Raw genomic sequence first — 20460 nt, 5'->3', positions numbered from 1 at the left:
CCTGCTGAGCTGCTGGCAGGGCCATGGTTTGATGCCTTACGGTGCCGTTGGTGCTTAGTAACTGTTGAAGTGATAGAACGCTTACTCCCCAAACCTTGGAGTTCGGTAGATATTTTGGAAAAATTGCTGGATTTTAATGTTGTATTACTTATATATTAAAAACTGGTCTCGTGGCTGGCTCAGTCACCATCATGAGATTGTCTTTTCTGGATTTTCTAAAAAATTAAACACAATAAACTTTAAGTTCCAGTGATAGCCTCATTGCTATTGCAAATGTACCGAGAACAAGGGTGTTGAGGACTGATGTCCTCCTCGAGTCCCGTGCGTGCTTGGAGTAGCCTCCAGGTGCCTTCAGACCCGCTGTGGAGTGTTCGGAATGGTTGCTGCTGGCGGATTTGGGGGTGTGAGGCAGCACTTCAGGCGAGACCATGGAAGGCAGCCTAATTTAGAGAAGGGCTTAGAATACGTGAGGTGGTAGGATGGATGCCCCTTGCCTTTGTCACCGGACGCTAGTCGGTCCTGTTGAGAAGTATTCTCTTCTGGTATGTGGACTATTTTGCTAGCTATTGAGCCAACATTATTATTATTGAGCAAATTTTATTTTGTCTTCTCTTTGTTTTATTAATCAAACTTAGAGTGGAAGCAGGTGAATTTGATTTCTTTTAATTACCAGGATTAGATTACTTGCCCCCCTAGAATTCATCCTTCAGACTGACTGAGGATGACAGTCTTTCCTTCCCACAAAAGGAGTCTTCAGGGGAGATCCTTGGCCCTGAACGTGAGCTCCACAAGCCCTGGCCTGCGGCAGGACGGGCTTTTTCGCCCAGGGCCGGCGGACAGTGCGAGATGGGGCCCCTGAGGCAGAGGAGCGAGGTGGCTCTCGGAGCTCCATCTTCTGCAGGAAATGCTACAGTTGGATCTCTGTTAGGAAGAGAGAGGGCCGGACACACTTGCGCTGCACCCGCATTGGCCCGGGGCCCTCCTGGGTGGCTGGCGCCTTCAGGAGAGGACAGCTGAGTGGTGGCACCGGGGTGGGGTGGGGGGAGGGGGGCTCGGCAGCCTGCAGGGCCTTCCTGTCTTGGGGGCCGCGCAGGGGACTGGGAGGCCCTGCGTGCGGCCCACTCTGGCCTCCAGGGAGGGGCTGCCCGTGGCTTCCTGGCGCAGGCCCCGCAGGGACTGTCCTGCACGCGGCTCTCAGCGCCCGAAGCGTCCATCCCCGCCGGCACGATGGGCTGGCGATGTCATCTGCCGCGGGGCTTCCCTCTTACCCCGCGCTCGCCGCTCGCGGAGGACGGGAGAGCCGTCACGGTGTTCGCGCTGTTCGCGCCCCGCAGTGCGTGTGCTCGGCTGTAGCAGTAACTCGACTGTTTTCTCTTTTGTCCGCCAGACTTCATGAGGAAATCATTGACTTTTATAACTTCATGTCCCCTTGTCCTGAAGAAGCAGCCATGAGACGGGAGGTGGTGAAGCGGATCGAAACCGTGGTTAAAGACCTTTGGCCAGCGGCTGACGTGGGTTCACTCTTTACTGTACTTGTGTCACACCAGGGACAGTGAGCGCCGGGGTTCTAGGGTGTCCCCGGCCCTCGTGGGCCCGAGGCAGGGCTTCCTCAGGCGGGCCCCGGGACAGTGGTGGGGCGGCACCTGGGAGTTTGTGAGACCTGCCCATTCCCAGGCCCTGCCCCGAACTTTCCCGATCAGCCCCTGGGGTGGGGCCTGTGACCCCTGCTTCACACGCCGTCCGGGTGAGCGTGGGGACCATGGGACAAAGGAAATTTGTTTCTGGAGTACTGTGATTATTGTTCTTCTTTGAAACTGGCCTTGAGGTTAGGGATTCTACCCCTTGCCCTTGCTGCACAGTGCATAGCATATGTTCCTTTTTGTAGACCCGAAAAGAACTTTGTCACTTAGCACTTTTACCTTGCGCGGGTGTGTGTTCCGCGGGTGTGTGTTCCTTGAGATGGGGGCCGTGGTCCTTTGGGGTGCTTGGCACAGGCAGTGACATATGTCCTGTGACCAAGTTGATGATGGCCCAGGGCGCCTGTCGTAATCAGTCAACCTTCCCCTACCGGCGATGGTGACTGGAGACCACCCAGTGATGGATGGATGAGCTGGGCTGGTGAGGGCACGCGTGCTCGCAGAGGCCAGGGGCCGCCCCTCAATTCCCTTCCTATTCTGTGATGACATTCCTCATTTTTTTTTTTAATTTTTTGTGATGTTAGTCACCATACAGTACATCCTTAGTTTTTGATGTAATGTTCCATGATTCATTGTTTGCATGTAACACCCAGTGCTCCGTGCAATATGTGCCCTCCTTAATACCCTTCACCGGCTATCCCAGTGCCCCCCCAAACATTCCACATTTTTGTTTTTAAACTTGAGTGCCCTGGGGCAAAGCCCCACCTCTGAGCCTTAGCTACAGGTTTGAAAATTTGTCAGCTTTGAGCAGTTGTGGGAAAGGCCAATAATTGTTTCATCTCTTAATTCAAGTTTTTAAACATTCCTTTTTGGGGTAGGTGTTTAACGTAAAGGTTAAGAGGATCTTGTTTGATGGTGCTTTGCTGCACCCCCGGCCCCCGCTCCGTGCCCCAGCTCGCAGGGCAGGTCTGTTTGCCCAGAGTAGGAGTGCAGCCTTGCAGTGAGCAGCGGGGGAAGGCGGACTGCTAGACTGTCCCGTGTTGCGAGACTGCCGCTCTTCTCTTTCAGGTACAGATATTTGGCAGCTTTAGTACAGGCCTCTATCTCCCAACCAGGTGAGTACCAGATCTGCACGCTCGGTTAGTGCCGACGCCTGTTTACTTGGGGTGGGCGCGTCTGCGTGCCTGTTAAGGGCCCTAAGTAGGTTTCTCAGGCTAGAAATGTAAGCTAAAGGAAAAGACTGTGGAGTACAGAGGAAAGATGGCAGGAAACAAAATTTAATTTAGTGTTACGATAATTGGTTGTGTTTTTCTTCTCGCACTTCATTTGGTGTGTCACAAAAACGCCGGACACTGGAAGTGTAAAGACCGGTGGGAGGGTCATGGGAAGAAAATGTAGTGGAAAATATTCTGAAAGTTTTGGATATGTTTTTTTTTGAAAATTGATCTTCTGTTTTAATGAAGATTCAAGCAAAATTCTATTTAAACAGTATTTTGTAAGTATTTTGTACTTCTTAATTGAAAAACATCCAACCAGTTTATATCCTAAAATTGTTCTTCAGTGTTTCCTCATCAAGAACTATCTCGATACCCAAATCAGTTTTATGTGCATCACTTCCTTAACTTACTCTCTCCATGCGCTTGGGTGGCTCAGGCAGTTAAGTGTCTGCCTTTGGCTCAGGTCATGATCCCCAAATCCTGGGATTGAGCCCCACGTAAGGCTTCTTGCTGAGCAGGGAGCCTGCTTCTCCCTCTGCCCCCTGTTCATGCTCTCTCTCTCGCCATTTCTCTCTCTCTCAAATAAATAAAAAATAAAATCTTTAAAAAAAAAAAAAGAGCTTACTCTCTCCTAACCCACTGTTAACATTTAGACACTGAAGAGGCTGTCATCTCAGGATTTGGGGTTGGCTTTGGGAGGGCCAATAGGTAACTGACCAGATTCCAGGTGCCCAGGAAGCCCAGGTCAGCAAGAGCGATGCAGTGTCAACAGCGCAGGAGGAAGAGCTGGGAAGCCTCAGAGGGGCAGGCGTTCTCATTCCCACCTCCTCGATTCCCTGGGGATGCTGGGAAACTCGGCCCCTTGGCGCTCCATCCTTGTGTTAGAGCAGTTCACAAAGAGCGTCAGAGGGATGGGCTTCCTGGGGGGCGGGGCGGGCTGGAAGGAGGTGGGCGTGTGCACGCTGTGGCACCGGTCCACCCCAGATGCGTGTGTTCCTGGAGAGTGACGTGAGCCAGGGCTTCACACTCACCTACTCTTCTGTCCAGTGACATCGACTTGGTGGTCTTCGGAAAGTGGGAGCGCCCTCCTCTGCAGCTGTTGGAGCAAGCTCTGCGGAAGCACAACGTGGCCGAGCCGTGCTCCATCAAAGTCCTTGACAAAGCGACAGTAAGTGTGGGGCCCGGCCTGCAGCCCAGAGGCTTTCACACACCTGCCGGCCGTTGTGATTCACCTGTGTCTTTAGCTTATCTTGACAGCAGTCACGGCTTCCATTTTGGAGACTTCCTTTCCTGGTAGGAACGTGCTTGTGTTTATTTAGAGTATTAGGGTTACCAGCCGAGAACATATTGCAGGACGATCCGAACTACTGCAGGTTGTGAGAGCATCGCGCTGCCCTTGGCACTAAAATACCCGGTTGGTTAACTTTCGTTAGGACGTGTAAGAGAAGGACGCGCAGGTGCTGCCTGTTGGCGCACGCGCAGTTGGATGATGAAAGCATGCCATCTGCACAGGAAGTGATTACTGTTTAGCAAGTTATAGTTAAGAAACAAAACTTGCCTGTTTCTTTCATTATTCAAAATTGTATCCATATCAAAACCTTTGATCTTGGGCAGATGTTGGAAGATGAGGGAGCTTTGATGTGCGCTTCTCGAGGTTTACCTGAGGCCAAGATTAGAGACGGGAGAACTGAAGTCACTTGCCCGGTGTGTGGTAACGATTAGAGCCCCCGAGCCCTGTGCTCTTGGGACTCTGCCATTTGTCCCGCAGTGCTGGCTCCTCGATGAGAACGAGACGGTGGTGGTCTCTGACCAGGTATCCTGGATTAGATGTAGAGAGGAGCTGAAGAGGCCCGGCCTGGTTGTCTGGGCTCCAGAGCATTCTGGAGGACACATAGTGTCAAGCAGGTGTTGCGTAATTGCTGTTGCACACCGTCTCCTCTGCTGCTAGGGTCCAGCGTAGACTTAAGGGGACCTGAGCCACACTGGTCCCGGCTGTTCCTTTCTCTCATCACGCGCTCTTGTCAGGCAGCCTTATGTGCCGGCCTCACCGTCCTCTCATCTGGGGCTCCGGAGCCCAGCGTGGGGGCTGGGTTTAAGAGGAAAGCTTGTGTGTATTGAACAGCTCTCGAAAAGTAAGTGTTGTGGTGGTGTTACTCATCGTTAGGATCTCGGGTTCAACCTGTGAGTGTATAGGAGTGTGTGTGTGTGTGTGTGTGTGGCAGGCGAGCGCCAGGACTGGTTTCGGGAGCGCATCCGTGAGTGCGAGACGAAGGTGCTCCGTAGCCGTGCCCAGCGGCGATGGGAGCCGGGGGGCTTCACGAGGGAGGCGGTGTGTGGTGGAGGCAGGGGCTCCTTCTGAAACAGTTTGTGGTGAATTCTTTGGGAAAGCCTTTTCTTTTTCTACCTTCGTGGACCACACTGGCTGTGGCTCACTGTGCCTGGTGGTCCTGGCCATCTTGGTGATCTCCAGGAGTCGCCGTCACCCCCTGCTGCCCATCCCTGTCACGGGTATGTCCTTGGCAGTTTGCCTCCAGATCAGGTGTGCTCACTGGGTTCTGTGAGGTGTCCTAACCCTTTAATTAGACCTCTCCTGTGTTAGGGGACAGCCGTTGCCATTCTTAGAGGCCAAAGGAAACAAAGTCTTGCCTTTTGTTCCTGGAAGAACGCAGTTTTGTGGGGGGGGGGGGGGGGGGGGGGGGGTGGTGGGGGAGGAGCGTGGTTTGTGTGGCTGCCGGGTCAGCTTCGATGAGGCCGGTTTTGAGCACCTGTGGTGGTCTTTTTGGTGAGAGTGTTTCCAAAGTAGCTGCTGCTTCTCTGGCTTTACAGGGAAGCGGTTTTCTGGTTTGGTTTGGCTTCTTAGGTTAAAATGTCTTCGTGAGAACCCCAAGCACAATTGTTTGGAGAAACATCAGCACGAAACAGAATTGAAAAACTGGCTTTGAAGTTACTCTGAGTGTTTTCAGAAATTCTTAAAAATATAATTTGGGGACCTGCAGCCCCTCTCCATCATCAGGCGCCCCTGGGGGACAGGGACTTAGCCAACTCCTCCTCCTGGAGCCGGGGCCTTCCCGCAGCTAGTGGTTGACGCTGAGTCGGGCCGGGCGGAGGTGAGCACTAGCTGTTTTCGGGGGTGAGGGGCAGGGGGGTCTCGGTTCCAGGGACAAGGGTGTTGACAACTGGCAAAAATCCCTTTTTTTCCTCATTTTTTAAAGTGTGGGTTCATATCTCTCAGCCCTTTTGTGGGTTAGGGAAAAAACCTCTTGTACAACATTGTAAACATCTTGATGCCAGACTGCAGTGAACGTTGGCCTTTAAGACATAGTTTTTTCAATTAAATCTTTGCAGGTACCGATAATAAAACTCACAGACCAGGAGACGGAAGTGAAAGTCGACATCAGCTTTAACATGGAGACTGGGGTCCGGGCAGCCGAGCTCATCAAGAATTACATGAAGGTGCTGTCACCAGCCAGTTAGCGCCGTCAAAATGGGGGACCTGTTTCGTTGGGCGTCTATGGAGCTTTAAACCGAGTGATAGTTTTCAATGATAAAGACTGTACAGTTGGATTATTTATTCTACAATATTATTTTTAGAGATACTTTGAAACGATTTGGCTGTTTTGTAGATTTACTTTCCTGGCTAACCATAAAGTTGAGTGTTACTTTAGAGCTTTGTGAAAATGTTATTTCTCATGCTTACAAAATGACTGTCCCTAGAGCTCAGTGTGCCTGATTTGGGAGTCTAGTTTATTGGAAGTGGAGTACATCATGATATAGTTTGCTTACTTTGGATCGTCTCAGTGCCTAACGATGGGATAGCAGACTTGTTCATTGAGCTGACCAGGTGTGTGGTGTAGTTAAACAGATGGTCTTTCCCTCCTATTTTAGGGAAAAGGGGTGAAATCCTTTACAGAGGCAACCCCAGCACTGTAATCTGGATACTGCCTCTTCCCACAGATTCAAGGACCTCGTTCCTTCAGTTTTTTCATTAACTCTGCAGCAGGCTTGTCTGCCCTAACTGTTTCCCTTAACTTCTATGCCCAGCGGAACATGAAAACAGCAGAAGCTTCACTGTCCCCCTCCCCTTCTCCAGCCTCTCTCCATTTCCTTGTTACCGTCACCCTGCTCTCCATGTTCTGCTCTTGTCTTCCTGCCTGATGAGCTGCCCCCCGCCCCCCGACTCCTCCTTTTGTGGGGGCCTCTGGGCATAGGAGTTTTGCCTTCCTGGCTCACAGCCTCATCCCCTCCTCTCCTTCCTGCCCCAGCCTGCACCTGTCATGGAACAAGCTAGGCCATGGGAAATAATTTGAAGGAATACACTCATTCATTGTCCCTGAGCTCTTCTTTGTTGGAGGAGCTCCTCCAACCTCATTCCTGCTGAACCATGACCTGGGATATGGTTCCCAGTGGGGGTCTTAGCAAGCCCCTCACATAATTCTCAGGCCCCTAAAAATGGAGGATGATTGGCCTAGAGCCTTCCAAGTGGCAAGAGGATTGAGTAAGCTTTTCTTTCTATTATGTGAAATTTGTTATGGGACAAATCTTCAAAGGTATATTAACTAATATTATATATATATTTTTTTGAATTTACAGAAATATTCATTGCTGCCTTACTTGATTTTAGTATTGAAACAGTTCCTCCTGCAGAGGGACCTGAATGAAGTTTTTACAGGTGGAATAAGCTCATACAGCCTAATTTTAATGGCCATTAGCTTTCTACAGGTGAGTGTGCGTTCTCTCTAGAGACTTATGTAGGAGTACGTTCTCCGCCGATGTTGTGAAGCCATTGCTTTGTGGATTCCAGCCGCCCTTGTTCTCCTTCCGCTCTTCTGCTTTGGCTTAGTAGAAATTGACTTCTGATTGTCACAGTAAAACTATTTTGATCAGTATTTCTTTCCTTTTTCTCCTTTATAGCTTATCTTGTAGTTGACTGAACGGTTTGAGGGAGGGCAGGCTATCCTGGTCCTATTCATCAGGTGTATGCCACTCTGAACTTGAGGACCCTGTCCATGTAGAGACTTTCATGCCTTGATGGACAATAAAAAGCTGGTTTTCTTGGTTACTGTTGTAATTTATGAAAAATTTGTCTCAGAAAAAAAATTAGGAACTGTATATGGTAAAAAAAAGAAAAAAATTGCTGAGGAGAGAGCCTTTCTTCTCAGATTGGCAAGACATAAATATTTCGTCTTAAGTTTTATGTTGCCCTTATTTTGGTGAGTAAAATGGAACAGTCAATAGAAAACCTGCCTATACGTGTTAAATGCTGTGATGTTGATACTTATTTAACATATAAAATAGTTTTATTTAACATATAAACTTATTTGTATGATACTTATTTAACACATAAAATAGTTTCTGAGTTAATGGAAATATTAACTACCCCATTAATGTTTTCTTGAATGAAGGATATTCTGTTCTTCACAGAATCTTTCCTGTATATTCTAGCTGTTCTCCATGTTTATCATTAATTTGGTATTTGTGATTGTTCTTAAGGTTTTATATCCAAAATTTGGCCATTTTTCTCATTATTACAGCTGATGGAAGTAGTGGTTATATCACCTTTCATTATTTTGACTTCCATGGCACATCTTTTGCCACAGATACTTGAAGAATAGTGAAAACGGAGTCCCACACCTCTTTTTTTACAGTTTAATCGTATTGCTTTGCCTTCCACATTTTCCTCTGTGATGCTACCCTTGGAGCCATCCTTCCCTAGCTCTTGGACATTATTTTGAACTAAATACAGCCTGCTGCTCTTGACTTATTTCCTCATGTTTTTCCTGATAAGTAGCCTTATTATCATGCCTGCTATTTGTTTTTATGGTGCCGGGCACTGGGCTCAGCGCCTCCTGTCCCCTTTCCCGGTGGGGTCCCGTGACCCCACAGAAGGTCATAGGTAGAGTGGATGGCTGGCCACGCCCCTTGGCGCCTTGCGCATCCTGCCTCAAAACTGTGCCTGTCGTGGCCTCTGAGTGCCTTTCTTGACTGAGGTAGGAGGGCCCAGCCTTGCACCGGCCAGCTCTCAGGTGTTTGACTTTGACTAGAAGGCAAGCAGGAAGGAAGGGAATAAGGTAAGGCGGAAATGAGAACGCTGCCCTTGCGCTGGCACTAATCTGTGTGACAAGCAGGGATGTAAATGTGGTGTAAATATTATGACACAGTACTAATGAACCTGCACACAGTAAAATCGGTCTTTCCACATTCTGGTGTTCTGTCGCATCGACACTGTTCAGTCCGGTACTGCCCTCTATGGGTTGTCTTTTGGAATAATGGGATTAAGGTTAGAATCTGTAACATGACATTCACCATATAGATGACTCCAAATTGTGCAGAATATGGTCTCCTTGTTGATCAGTTTTTGGTACCTTGTGATTACTCAGATGTCTGTGTTAGTAGGAAGACCCTCTGTGGTTTATGAATTTCAGAAAATTATAAAGTATAATAAAAAATTCAGATTAGAAGGTTTTATTTCTTTTGACCACTGTATTGACAAGGGCTCTGTTGGTGCCTGCCCCTGACGCCTGGAGCGTCCTCACAGAGTTGGTACCACTGATCGCTGTCCTTGGAGACACCACAAGGTAGCGGGCTTTGGTGTGTGGTCTTCTTTAGAAAATGACTTGAATCCAAATGGTGGATCTATTGCTTTTACAGTTGCATCCGAGAATTGATGCCCGGAGAGCCGATGAAAACCTTGGAATGCTTCTTGTAGAATTTTTTGAACTCTACGGAAGAAATTTTAATTACTTGAAGACTGGTATTAGAATAAAAGAAGGAGGTGCCTATATCGCCAAAGAAGAGATCATGAAAGCCATGACCAGTGGGTATAGACCATCGATGCTGTGCATTGAGGACCCTCTGCTGCCTGGTAAGGGTGCCTTGCTCCTCCCTGGCCCCAAGCCTGGGGATGTGGATGGTGCACAGCATCAGGGAAGGGAGGTGGGTGTCTGCGCCCCTGCAGCCAAGGGTGACTCCTCTGCCTCGATGCGGGTTCCCACTGTGCAGACAGTTAATGGGGACACCTTCAGAAGTCTGTCTTTAATGCCGTCTAATTCACTTCGTATAAAGTTGGAATGTGTTTACATTCTGTAATTAACCAGAAAAATGCAGAAAGTGAAAATTAAGGGAAAAAATTTTTTTTCTGATTAGGAAAGTATTTGGTACGTATTCATCATAAACCATTCACTTCCAAGAAGTATGTCCCATAGAAAGCAAAGTATGCCACAGTTGCCTTCAATTCTGGTGTGTGTTTTTCCATGTTTTTTCCTACACGGTTATTAATATTTATTGCAGTCTTATTAAGTGGATCATGTAATACAGTTTTGCGACTTGTGTTTTTAATTAATGGCAAACCCCTTCCCTGTATGTGTAAGGTGTGTTCCATTGTAAGGATTGCTGCATTGACCATCCCGAGGTGGCATCTGGTTTCCCCAGTTTTATTCCCATGAGCGTGGTGAAGGGTGCTCGTTCCCCTTGCATTAGGGACAGTCTTTTTGACCTTTGCCGATCTGATAGGACCTGCGACATACGCGTGCATCGAGTTTGCGTTTCTTTAATGGCGAGTGAGGTGAAGCAGATTTTTATTTATCGATTCCACAAAGGTTTATTGAGCATCTGTTAGGTGAGACACTGTTGTTACTGGTGGTGATGAAGTCAGTGACGGATAGGTGACAGAAAAGGTGGTGGAGAATGTCCGCTCCAGGTACATTGCTCCTGTTCCTGTTGGGCGCGTTCACGTGCTTTGTCCATCTGTCCGCCAGGCTGTGTTCCTAGTGACTTCGTGAGATCCTGCCTCTTCTTCATTGTCACGCTGTACTTTTTTTCTCCCCAGTTTGTCCCTTGCATCTGTATTTGGTGTTTTTTGTTATTCAATTCCTATATATATTTTTTAATGTCCTCAAATTTAATGATTGTTTTTTTCTTTGTTTCGTTTCATGGCTGCTGGAGTGTGAAATTCACTTCTTAAAATAAAGACAGGAAACCTACTGACTGTTCTGTTGTTTACAAATGACAGGACTGATGCCATGCTTTTTCAGTACAGCTTTTCCCAGCAGCAGAGGAACATGTTTTCACATCTGTTTGTCTGTGTTCGATCAGTTAAATTGCAGGGATTTCCAATGTCTTCAGTGTCTTTTTAAATGTACTTGAAAACTGAAAGCCCACGTTATCACTGGATTATATTATCAAATCTGGAAAAGAGAAAATTCCAATACTTAGAATGGTTCCTAAAACATCCTGCTGACTTGAATTGTGAAGAGTGAGTTACATGTGAATTAAAATTCCAAACTGTGCTGTTCCTAAAGTTCCTTAACTGGGGCTCGCTTGGTGACCTCAGTGATGGCCTCATCTGATCTGCCACCCTTCTGGTCCTGAAAACTGGAGAGGGGAGACCTGGCACGTTCTACCCTGAAGGACTTGCTTCCCGCAGGTCCCATGGGTGCTGACCGAACTCGACGTGCCCGGGCTGGGTTCCCGCAGCAGCACGCTCTCGGTCAGCACGGCCGCGGTCTGATTGAGGCCGCTGCCTCGGCTCTGTGGTGTGGGTGCCACCTGGGGAGTCACTGGACTTCTTCATGAATTATCAGTCTGTCTCTGTGAATGACATCTCATGGAGGTGGACCCGGATCTGAGGCCGCAGGTCAGGCACTTCTGCCCGTGACTGTCGCGACCATGGGCACGGGTGGTAAGTTGTGTGTTCACAGATGCCCGCTGCAGCTCTGCTGGTGTGGTCTGGGAGTGTGTCCGTGATGAGGGCCCGCTGCAGAAGAACTTAAGTGAGAAGATAACACACGTCTGGATAAAGGGCCCCGTGTTTGCAGGGTCTTATAGCTGCCTTTCTGTTTCAGGAAACGATGTTGGCCGGAGTTCATACGGGGCCATGCAGGTGAAGCAGGTGTTTGACTATGCTTACATTGTTCTCAGTCACGCTGTGTCACCCCTCGCAAGGTCCTATCCCAACAGAGACTCTGAAAGGTAACGCAAGTCACGCGTCGCTATTCTGGGCTCACAGCCCCAGTGGCTTGGCAGCTCCTTGCCTCTGCCTCTGTGTGGTGGGCACCGCTGGCCTCTGTCATTGGCTTCTGTGAGGTTTATTAATGGGTATGCCGGCACATTCTGGTAGAACTTGAAATTATTGAAGAGGGAGGAAGGCCACATTTGGTTCATCCATGGCTGAGCACTGAAAATTTCTTATTTGGGGAGTTTCTTCAGGGTGTTTTATTTTGGGGAAGTGATTTCTGGCCTCTTCACCCTTTGGAACCAATGCTTTCTCTCCAGACTGTCCTCAAAATGCACATGGTGAGCTCTGAGGGGGGGTGAGTGTGGGTCCACGGCCCCACCCTGCCTGTCCTCTGCAAACTCATCCCTCGTTCTGCGTTTCAGCACACTTGTGCAGTATGCACTTTTACCGGTAGCGAAAACTACTTACGGAGTGCTTGGGAGGTAGTTATTGGGATTGGGGGGCAGAGGGAAGCAGTGAGGGGGCAGTGGAAAGGAAGAAAGTGCAGTGCAGGGATTCTGAGGGCTGGCTCCAGTGCCAATTGGCTTTCTATGGGTTCTGTGCCTCTGCCCACTCACGGTGCTTTCCGGCAGGGCTTTGCGCCCGTGTGGGGTGCTTGGAATGTTGGCACTGTCTGCCTGTGCCAGACCTTTGTGAGTGCTGGGCGGAGGCAGGGGTGCTCCTTTGCTTGGGCACTGGGTTGACACGGTCTTTTGTAGTAGCCAGCTGTGGGTTCAAGGACATCTATGCAAGTGAACGCACTCTCTCTATACTGTGATCTCAGAGCACATTCAGGCCCCGGCATCAGAAATCATAACACATTTAGTAAAATTATTTTAGTTTTCTTCCTCTGTCATCACTTGGCAAAGTGATGTGTTGTTAAAAATATAAAATAGCTGGTCAGAAGGGTTTGTGGGCTCTGTAGTCGCGCTGCGGCACGTTGATTCCCATGGTGTCCCTTCGCAGTACTCTGGGAAGAATCATCAAGGTGACTCAGGAAGTGATCGACTACCGGAGGTGGATCAAGGAGAAGTGGGGCGGCAAGGCCCCCCCGGCGCCCGAACTTGGTGAGAGCTCGTCCGGTCACGTTACCCTTGAACTTCTGCTGCCTTGATGCAAGAGTGTCTCTTTGTCCCTCAGTGCTGATTGTTTACACTAAGGAAACGCCAGGTTTTCTGTAAGAGTTTACAGCTGTGAGACTTAGGCCAGCGGGAATACAGTGCATGCCACCCACGGACATTTAAAGTTTCTTCTAGTAATTGCATTAAAAATCTGAAAAGAAACAGGTGAAATTCCTTTTAATAATGTATTTTCTTCAGTGTAGTATTCAGAATAGGAACATTTCATCATGGAATCAGTATAAAGAGTCGTGGAGAGCTTCCACCCCCGTGCTGGTACCGTGCCCTTGGACCCGGTGTGCACCCGCGGCGCACCCCGCCCCAGCCCCCCCGGAAACGCGTGCTCTGCAACTGTTTACACATCCAAGTCGTTCTAGACATATTTGAAGATATAACTAAAACAAATAGAATTTTAAAAATTAAGTAAATTAAGTAAAATTAGAAATTAGTTTGTGACTCCCGTTAGCAGCGTGTCAGGACTTGGTGGCATCTGTGGCCGGAGGCTGTCTGGTGGGGTGTGCGCGTCTGTCCTCTTAGGAAGTGGCTCAGCCCGGCCGTGTTGCCCCCACAGACAACAGAAGTAAGATAAAAGAGCGAATAAGTGTGTGCGACGGGGACCAGCCCCAGCGCCGAGACCCGGAGTCCCCCTACAGCCAGCGCCTGACCCTGTCTCTGCCCAGCCCCCAGCTGCTCTCGTCCGGCTCGTCCGCCTCCTCTGTGTCTTCGCTTTCTGGGAGTGACATTGTAAGTGTGCCTGTGGGGGAACGTCGGCAGCGGGGGGTTTAACCTCCAGCAGCCCGGGGGCTTCTCTCCCTCCCGTGTGGGTCTGCAGCTGCCCCAGGACCGCGAGCCTCTCCCGGCCGTCGGGGACCCCGTCCTGCCGCTCACCGCACAGCTGTAGCGGACTTCCTCGGAGAGCGTTGTAGACACTTGGGTGGGGTGAAACGTTTGAGTGAGGTGTCTGTCCCATGTTACCGGAACATTCTTCAGTTCCGAGAGGGCTTGAAGGGAAGGCGGGCGGCTCGGGCTGCCCGTTGCGGAGCAGCACATGGGCCATGCGCTCGTGGCCTTCTGGGGCTGCTCTTGGCACCCTCGAGCGCTGCCCGCCTCTTCAGCCGTCCCTGTGGTTTCTTCTCAAAGGATTCCGACACGCCGCCCTGCACAACGCCCAGCGTTTACCAGTTCAGTCTGCAAGCACCAACGCCCCTGCTGGCCAGCTTACCCACCGCCTTGCCCATGCCGAGCGGCAAACCTCAGTCCGCTACTTCCAGAACGTTGGTCATGACAACTAACACTCAGGTACGCGGCGGGCTGGCGCCCTTCCCAGAGACCGGCCCCTGGGAGCCACGTCTGAGCTGGTGCGGGCGCTCCGGGAGCGGCTGGTACTTTAGGATTAGAAACAGGTCTTTGGTACCTTTGGAAGGTACGTTGTATCTTGTAGGACATCCTTGTCTTTTGTGGACGGAAAGAACGTAACTCCTGTCGTTCTGTAAAAGACCGTGTCCTCGAGGCCCACCCCGTGCAGTGTTCGCAGCGAGAGGACTCCTGGCTCTCGAGCACTGAGGGGGCTCTAGACAAGGTCCGGGTTGAGCATCTTTCTGAAAATGACAGACACCCAGCCTGAGACTGTGGTCCTGGGGCTGTGTCAGTGGGACTCTTATGCAACCCCCCCACCCCCTGGTGGGAAAGGACCGCCGTCTCTGCTTCCTCTCAGACTCTCTGCGTTTACACTTTTGAGAAGTTCTACTGTCAGTGTTGACTTTCTCACAGTATTCATTAGGCAGTATTTGTAGGGCTTTTTCTATTTGAATATGTCCTCTTTTTTTTTTTTTTTTAGTTTAGACGATGATAGAAGCCTGAAAGATAATTTCAAAAATATTAAATTTGGTATCCACTTCGTAGTTATACACAATTGAACATGTATGTGTAAAAACCTGTCGCATTAATTCGCCTTTAAAGGAAGTTGAGCATAGAGAGACGTGGGCACATGGACGCGTCTGTGGTCTGGCTGTCTGCCTCGGCAGGGCGTTCTCCCCGGGCACGCCCCTGACATGCGGTGGCAGCAGCAGCAGGCAGAACAGCCCCACCAGAGACTTGTGGGAATTGCGTGAGGGTGCAACGCTGAGGCACTTGGCTGCACTATGAAAATAAATTGTCACAGATAACCTTCGGGCGTTGTGGCCATGGTGTCCCCAAATCATTCATGGGTTCTAACCTCACTCGGGGGCTCAGGTCCCCCGAGAGCCAGTGTGGCCGCCGCATAGTGGTCTAGCTGATGCTGTGCGCGTGGTTCTGGCAGGAAGTCCAGGAAAGTTCCGGGGACAGGTCGCAGGCCACTGCTGGTGCCCTCGTCTCACTTGTCACTTGCTAACAGCAGGTGAGGCTAAAGCTAAGATCGTTCACATTTTAAGCCAAGGCTCAAGGCCCACTTTCTCAATTTATTTCTAAACTGCAAACCGGACTTCTAGTCGAGCAACTCAGTAAGCCCCCGCTGTACACGTCACGGGCGCTCCCTCCCGGGAAGCTCACGGACTGTGAAGAGCCCTGCTCGAGATGAAGTGGGCCCTGAGAGCTCGGGATGTGAGCCTGGCAGACCCAGGCGCGGGCTCCCGGAGGAGCGGAGCCACTACTGAGGCGAGGGCCTGTGTGCGCTCCAGCCCCCGGTGCGGACCTTTGGTAAAGCATAAGGAAGGCTCACTGTGTGTGCTCTGAGCCCCCCTGGAGCACCATCTGGGAGACCCCAGCTCCTGTTCCATCCACTGCTCTCGGGGGCGGGGGCCGCGGTTAGTCTCCAGAGGGGCAGATGCATTAGGGTTCCTAGATGTGAGCAGTGCAGTTCTCGGGATCTGAGAGACGATCGCGCTGGCATCCCTGTGCTAGTGGGCACCGTCATGCACAAATACAAGTAGTCCAGGGACCAGAGGGCAGGGGGAACAGGGAGGGGCCAGCCTTCCCCGGCACCCCTCCGTGGGCTGGCATCCCTCCACAGGCCATCGCTTGACCAGCCTCGGGCCTCCCATCCTGGGCTGGGGGAGGGCTATGCTTCCTCTCTTCCCAGAGATCGAGGGACAGGTGTTACTCTGAGGACTGATTCACTGAGTTGTTGCTAGGTCTTCAGTGAATAATGAGACTTTACGATTTGGGTTCTGAGGCATACTTTCTGTTGTAGCTGCTGTTTCAGAATATAGACTATTTCTGATGCAAAACAAATCCTGTTAGGTTACAGTAAAACACAAACTACGTGAGTGAACCTATTTGCAAATGCTGTTCCAAAGCGGCGTCCTCCCTTCTCCGGCTCAGCACAAGAACCGGTGACCTCTGTCGGCCTGGTGCCTCATGGATGTCTCTGGTCCTTCTGTTCCTAGACCAGGTTTACGATAGCTCCACCGACCCTGGGGGTGGCCCCCGTCCCTTGCAGACAAGTTGGCGTTGAAGGAACTCCAGCGTTGAAAGCTGTTCATCACATGTCTTCCCCGGCCATCCCGTCCGCATCTCCCAACCCGCTCTCAAGCCCTCACCTGTATCACAAGGTAGGCCTCCCCACTGGCCCAGGCCCGGGGCCCACCGCCCAGGGCTTCCTGCTTGCTCCATCAGACACAGGGTTCCACAGAGATGTCGTTTAAAACGGAATGTGTGTTCTCATCATTCAACTTCATGTTTGCTTTTCTTTGTGATGAACAAAACTTTAAAAGTGTTGTTTTCAACTATAGTATAGTTCAAGCATCTGTCTTCATTCTTCCGTTGAGCTTGTTAGCATAAAACTGAAGTTGGAAATAAGGTTCAAAGGAAGAGTACTTTGTGTTCCCATTTATCTTTTGGATTAATTTATATGCTAAATATTTTGGTTTTTAAGAAGCAGGTGATACGATCAGGAAAAGATGCTGGTGTGCCCCAGGGCAGAGGGGGCCTGCATGGGGTTTGCTCTCTCAGTTGCAGTGGGGTCTCTGTGAATGCGTTTGTCGGTGCCCCTGTGGCTTCTCTGCGTCCGTTTTCTGCACATGAGAAATTGTTCTGTGGTAGAAAAACAGGTCATTATTCATTTCCTGTGCCCTTGAAGGGCCGGAATGTTTCCGAGAGCTGTGAGGGCCGTCTCCCTGTAGGAGTCAAGGTGCACTGTCTGAAGGCAAATGTTTTCCCTCGTGCTCTGACGATATTGGGGACACTCGCCTCCATGACTCCAGTCAGTTCCTCTGTTGCTTATCTGATCATATTTTGTGCGTCTCACACCGGCCTGCTTGAAATACTTGGGGGTGGGGGCAGGGACGTGATGGCTTCCCCAAGAGCAAAGCGCCTTTGGTAATTGCATTTTGGCTTTCCGTCTCAACCCCCCTCTGCTGCTCCTTTGCTGTGCACCCTTCCTGAAAGCGGCTGTGTTTTCTCCTGGTCTGCTTCTCGTGGGGCTGTGGGCCGAGGAGCAGCCCGAGCTGCCCCGGTGCATACAGCGTCCCACCCCTGGGAGCTCGGGCACCAGCCTGCTGGACATGGAACGCCTGCGTGTGTTTGCAGAACGTCAGAGCTGAAGTGGGGGAAAGAAGACGAGGGCTCCTCTTCGTTCTGTGGACACACAGGACCAGTTAGAAGTGTGATGCTAACGGCTTTGGATGTGAATGTGTGTGTATGCTCTGATCCGGGTGGATCATTGAGTGGGCGCGGTACTTTCTGTCTCCCAGGTAGTGGTCACTGTGACATGTAAGCGTGGCTCTCTCTCCGCTCCTTCCTACTTCCTGTCACGTGGACACTGCACGTGAGCGGGGACAGGACTACCACGTGGCAGTCACCTGCAGCCTTTGTGTGCTTTGCGTGCCCTTCACTGCCCATGGGCCTGGTCTCCGGGGCAGAAGGGGGGGACGCAGCTCGGGGACGCGGAGGCTCGCTGGCCCTGACCGGGCCCCACGGCAGTGGTGTCTGGGGTCTCCAGGGCAGCCTCCCACGTTGCTGTCCCTCTCTGTCTCTCCAGCAGCACAGTGGCATGAAGCTGTCCATGAAAGGCTCCCACAACCACAGCCAGGGTGGCACGTACAGCTCTGTGGGCAGTGGAGGTGTGCGGCCCCCCGTGGGCAACCGGGGACACCACCAGTACAACCGCACCGGCTGGAGGAGGAAAAAACACACACACACGAGGGACAGCCTGCCTGTCAGTCTGAGCAGATAATAGCCCCGATGGCGCATCCCGGCCCCCTGCTCTTCCACAGACTCGTGCCAGGCGGCCTTGGCGCCCAGCCGGGAACTGAGACCAGCATCCAGCACGTCGGCCCGGGCCCCTCAGACCGCCCGCCGCTGATCACTCTGCATGTTCCTTGTGTGGTGGTCACGTCCATCTTAAAGAACAGCTCCTTGTGCTCATCTGTGAAGCCTTATTAAATCTGGACGCTGTGTCTGCCTTCCCGGGATTCTTCTCTCCGGTGCTGGAGCAGGTCTGGACCGGGAACTGCAGGGACAGGACGCAGGCCGCGGGCTTCTCGGCAGCCAGTCTGGGTCCTTTGTGGTTGGGGTGTTTTCATGGCACGTCCGCCAGAGCAGCAGAGCTCAGCCCCCGTTCTCGTTCCTTCCCCAGCGGGTAGGGTTGGGAGGTCGCCATTGTGTCACTGCCCTCACGTTTTGTTTCAAATTTCAGAACTGTTTTTCTATGTAAATATTGAAAACTTATGATTTGTGCAATAACTCAGATATTTTTATTTAATTCATATTTTCACATAAGTTATATTTAAGGGAGGAGGTTTTTTAAACAAGCTTAGGTCCTTTCCCGAGTCACATTTTCTAAGTTGGGTTCATCGTGTCGGCTGGTTGTCTGAGGAGCACCGCTACCAACACCATGAGTGAGGGGCTCGGGGTTTATTTTTGTGTTTTTCTTTTGGTCAGACACGAGGCCTCTCCGTTCGTGGCGGGGGAGCCGAGCGGCCCCAGTGCTTCCCTGCAGGGGCGCGGCCCCCGAGCCTTCTGACCAGCTGCCGCCGGCCCTGCGTCCGGCCTGTCTGTTGTCTCGCTCTGACCGCAGAGCTTTAACGTTTTGGTTTTCGGTTCTTTTAAAGTAGACAACAAATCCAGCATTTAAAGTGCCAGAAGTATAACTTTGTAAGGGGAGAAAGGGTTGTCACATTATCAAATCTTTAAAAAAAAAAAAATGTGAACTTTGAAGCGCTTCGGTCTGCTTAGTCACATGCCTGTAAGGATGGGGCCGGTGAATATCAGTACGGACGAGGGTACCCAGTTTTAGGAATGTGGAGAAAGGAATTATGTTGATTCCGTTGAGGAATCTGTAGCAGTATGCATTCGTTCTGTTAAGAGCAAATCTACGAGAAGTACTTCCGCTGCTCAGTGCACCGTAGGGAGGACTTTTACCACCGCGGAGAACACAGCCCGGGGCTGGGCCGGGAGCAGCCGGCACCCGACGTGAGAAGCATACAGGGATACTATGCAAGTGTAATCTGCCATGACAACCACTGTCTTTGTTACGTTTTTTTGAACAAGAATATATCCATCCGGCCTAACCCTGAGTTTTCAGAGCACCACGGTTGTCCCAGATGCTAGTTGATCTCCTAGGTCATCTGACCTCCCGTTTTTAAAATGGGGGTTCTGGCCCTGCGAACACTACAGGTAGGTTGGTCTTTAATGTCCACTAGTGGAGAATGTCACATCGAGAGACTGAACTACCATGACACTGATGGACGTGCAGAGCGGGGAGCTCTGGAGTGCGGCCTGGGGGTGGGGTCCCGGCCAGGACGGCCCCCCAGTGTCGGCGGCCAGCCTCTGCCCCGGGACCGGCCCCGGCGCTGCCGATGGCTGCCGGCTGCGGCAGCGGCTTCTCCAGGGGGCCTTCCAGAAGAGAGTAGCACACGTCGTCTGCAGTTCTTGACGATCGAAAGTTATCAGAAATATTTAAAGATATTTAAATTGTGAATCTATTGATAAAGAAATATTTATAAAAACTGATACGTAAGCCTGTACTAATCTCCACACATTAGCAATACTGACTGTCACCCTACATTAAGGAACCACTGCGGGGCGCGGGTCCCGTGGGGTGTGCTTTTTAAAGCTCGATTCACAGACACAGGCGCCATGCTCCATCCCCGTCATGGTGAACCGAATGAATTGGCCCGGCTACCACTGTGGTCACGCCCTACAGATAGAACAAAACGGTATCATGTTTCGATTTTTTTTGTGTGTGGACAATAAAGATAGAAGCTAAAATTGACATATTTTTATGTAAAGTTTTTCTATTCTTTGATTTTTAATAAACTTTGGAAACCAGGTTGTGTTTGTGGAGTGTGTGCTTTCCTTTCAAGAGGAAGGGCAGCTTCTACCATTTCATATTCTTGAACTTTCTAAATAGAGCAGTGAAAAATTACATTATCATTGGTTTGGGAAATTCAGAATCTGGTGGTGGTTCCGGGCTGTGCGCAGAATGGCAGCTGAAGCCTGGTGTTTGCTCCCATTCTGTGGCAGGAGGGAGGCACACCGTTGACATGACACTCCCCATGTGTCGCTTCTGACAAGCC

At 50.7% G+C, this 20460-nt stretch overlaps 1 protein-coding gene across 1 annotated transcript in view; it reads left to right on the top strand.

The window, feature by feature from the left end:
- TENT4A (terminal nucleotidyltransferase 4A) overlaps window positions 1–20213 on the top strand; it is a 62274-nt gene extending 42061 nt beyond the window's left edge. Inside the window, 12 exon segments of the mRNA XM_040630186.1 lie at window positions 1388–1511; window positions 2706–2752; window positions 3902–4022; window positions 6200–6307; window positions 7445–7573; window positions 9503–9716; window positions 11695–11821; window positions 12813–12913; window positions 13536–13708; window positions 14105–14263; window positions 16330–16494; window positions 17922–20213. Coding sequence (XP_040486120.1) covers window positions 1388–1511; window positions 2706–2752; window positions 3902–4022; window positions 6200–6307; window positions 7445–7573; window positions 9503–9716; window positions 11695–11821; window positions 12813–12913; window positions 13536–13708; window positions 14105–14263; window positions 16330–16494; window positions 17922–18116 — 1663 coding nt within the window. The 3' untranslated portion in view covers window positions 18117–20213.
- The last annotated feature ends 247 nt before the right edge of the window (window positions 20214–20460 follow it).

This window comes from Ursus maritimus, unplaced genomic scaffold, assembly GCF_017311325.1.
Source record: "Ursus maritimus isolate PB19 unplaced genomic scaffold, ASM1731132v1 scaffold_15, whole genome shotgun sequence".
NCBI classification, from domain to species: domain Eukaryota; kingdom Metazoa; phylum Chordata; class Mammalia; order Carnivora; family Ursidae; genus Ursus; species Ursus maritimus.
The sequence above is the reverse complement of the archived record's forward strand: the minus strand, read 5'-3'. Positions and strand labels throughout refer to the sequence as shown.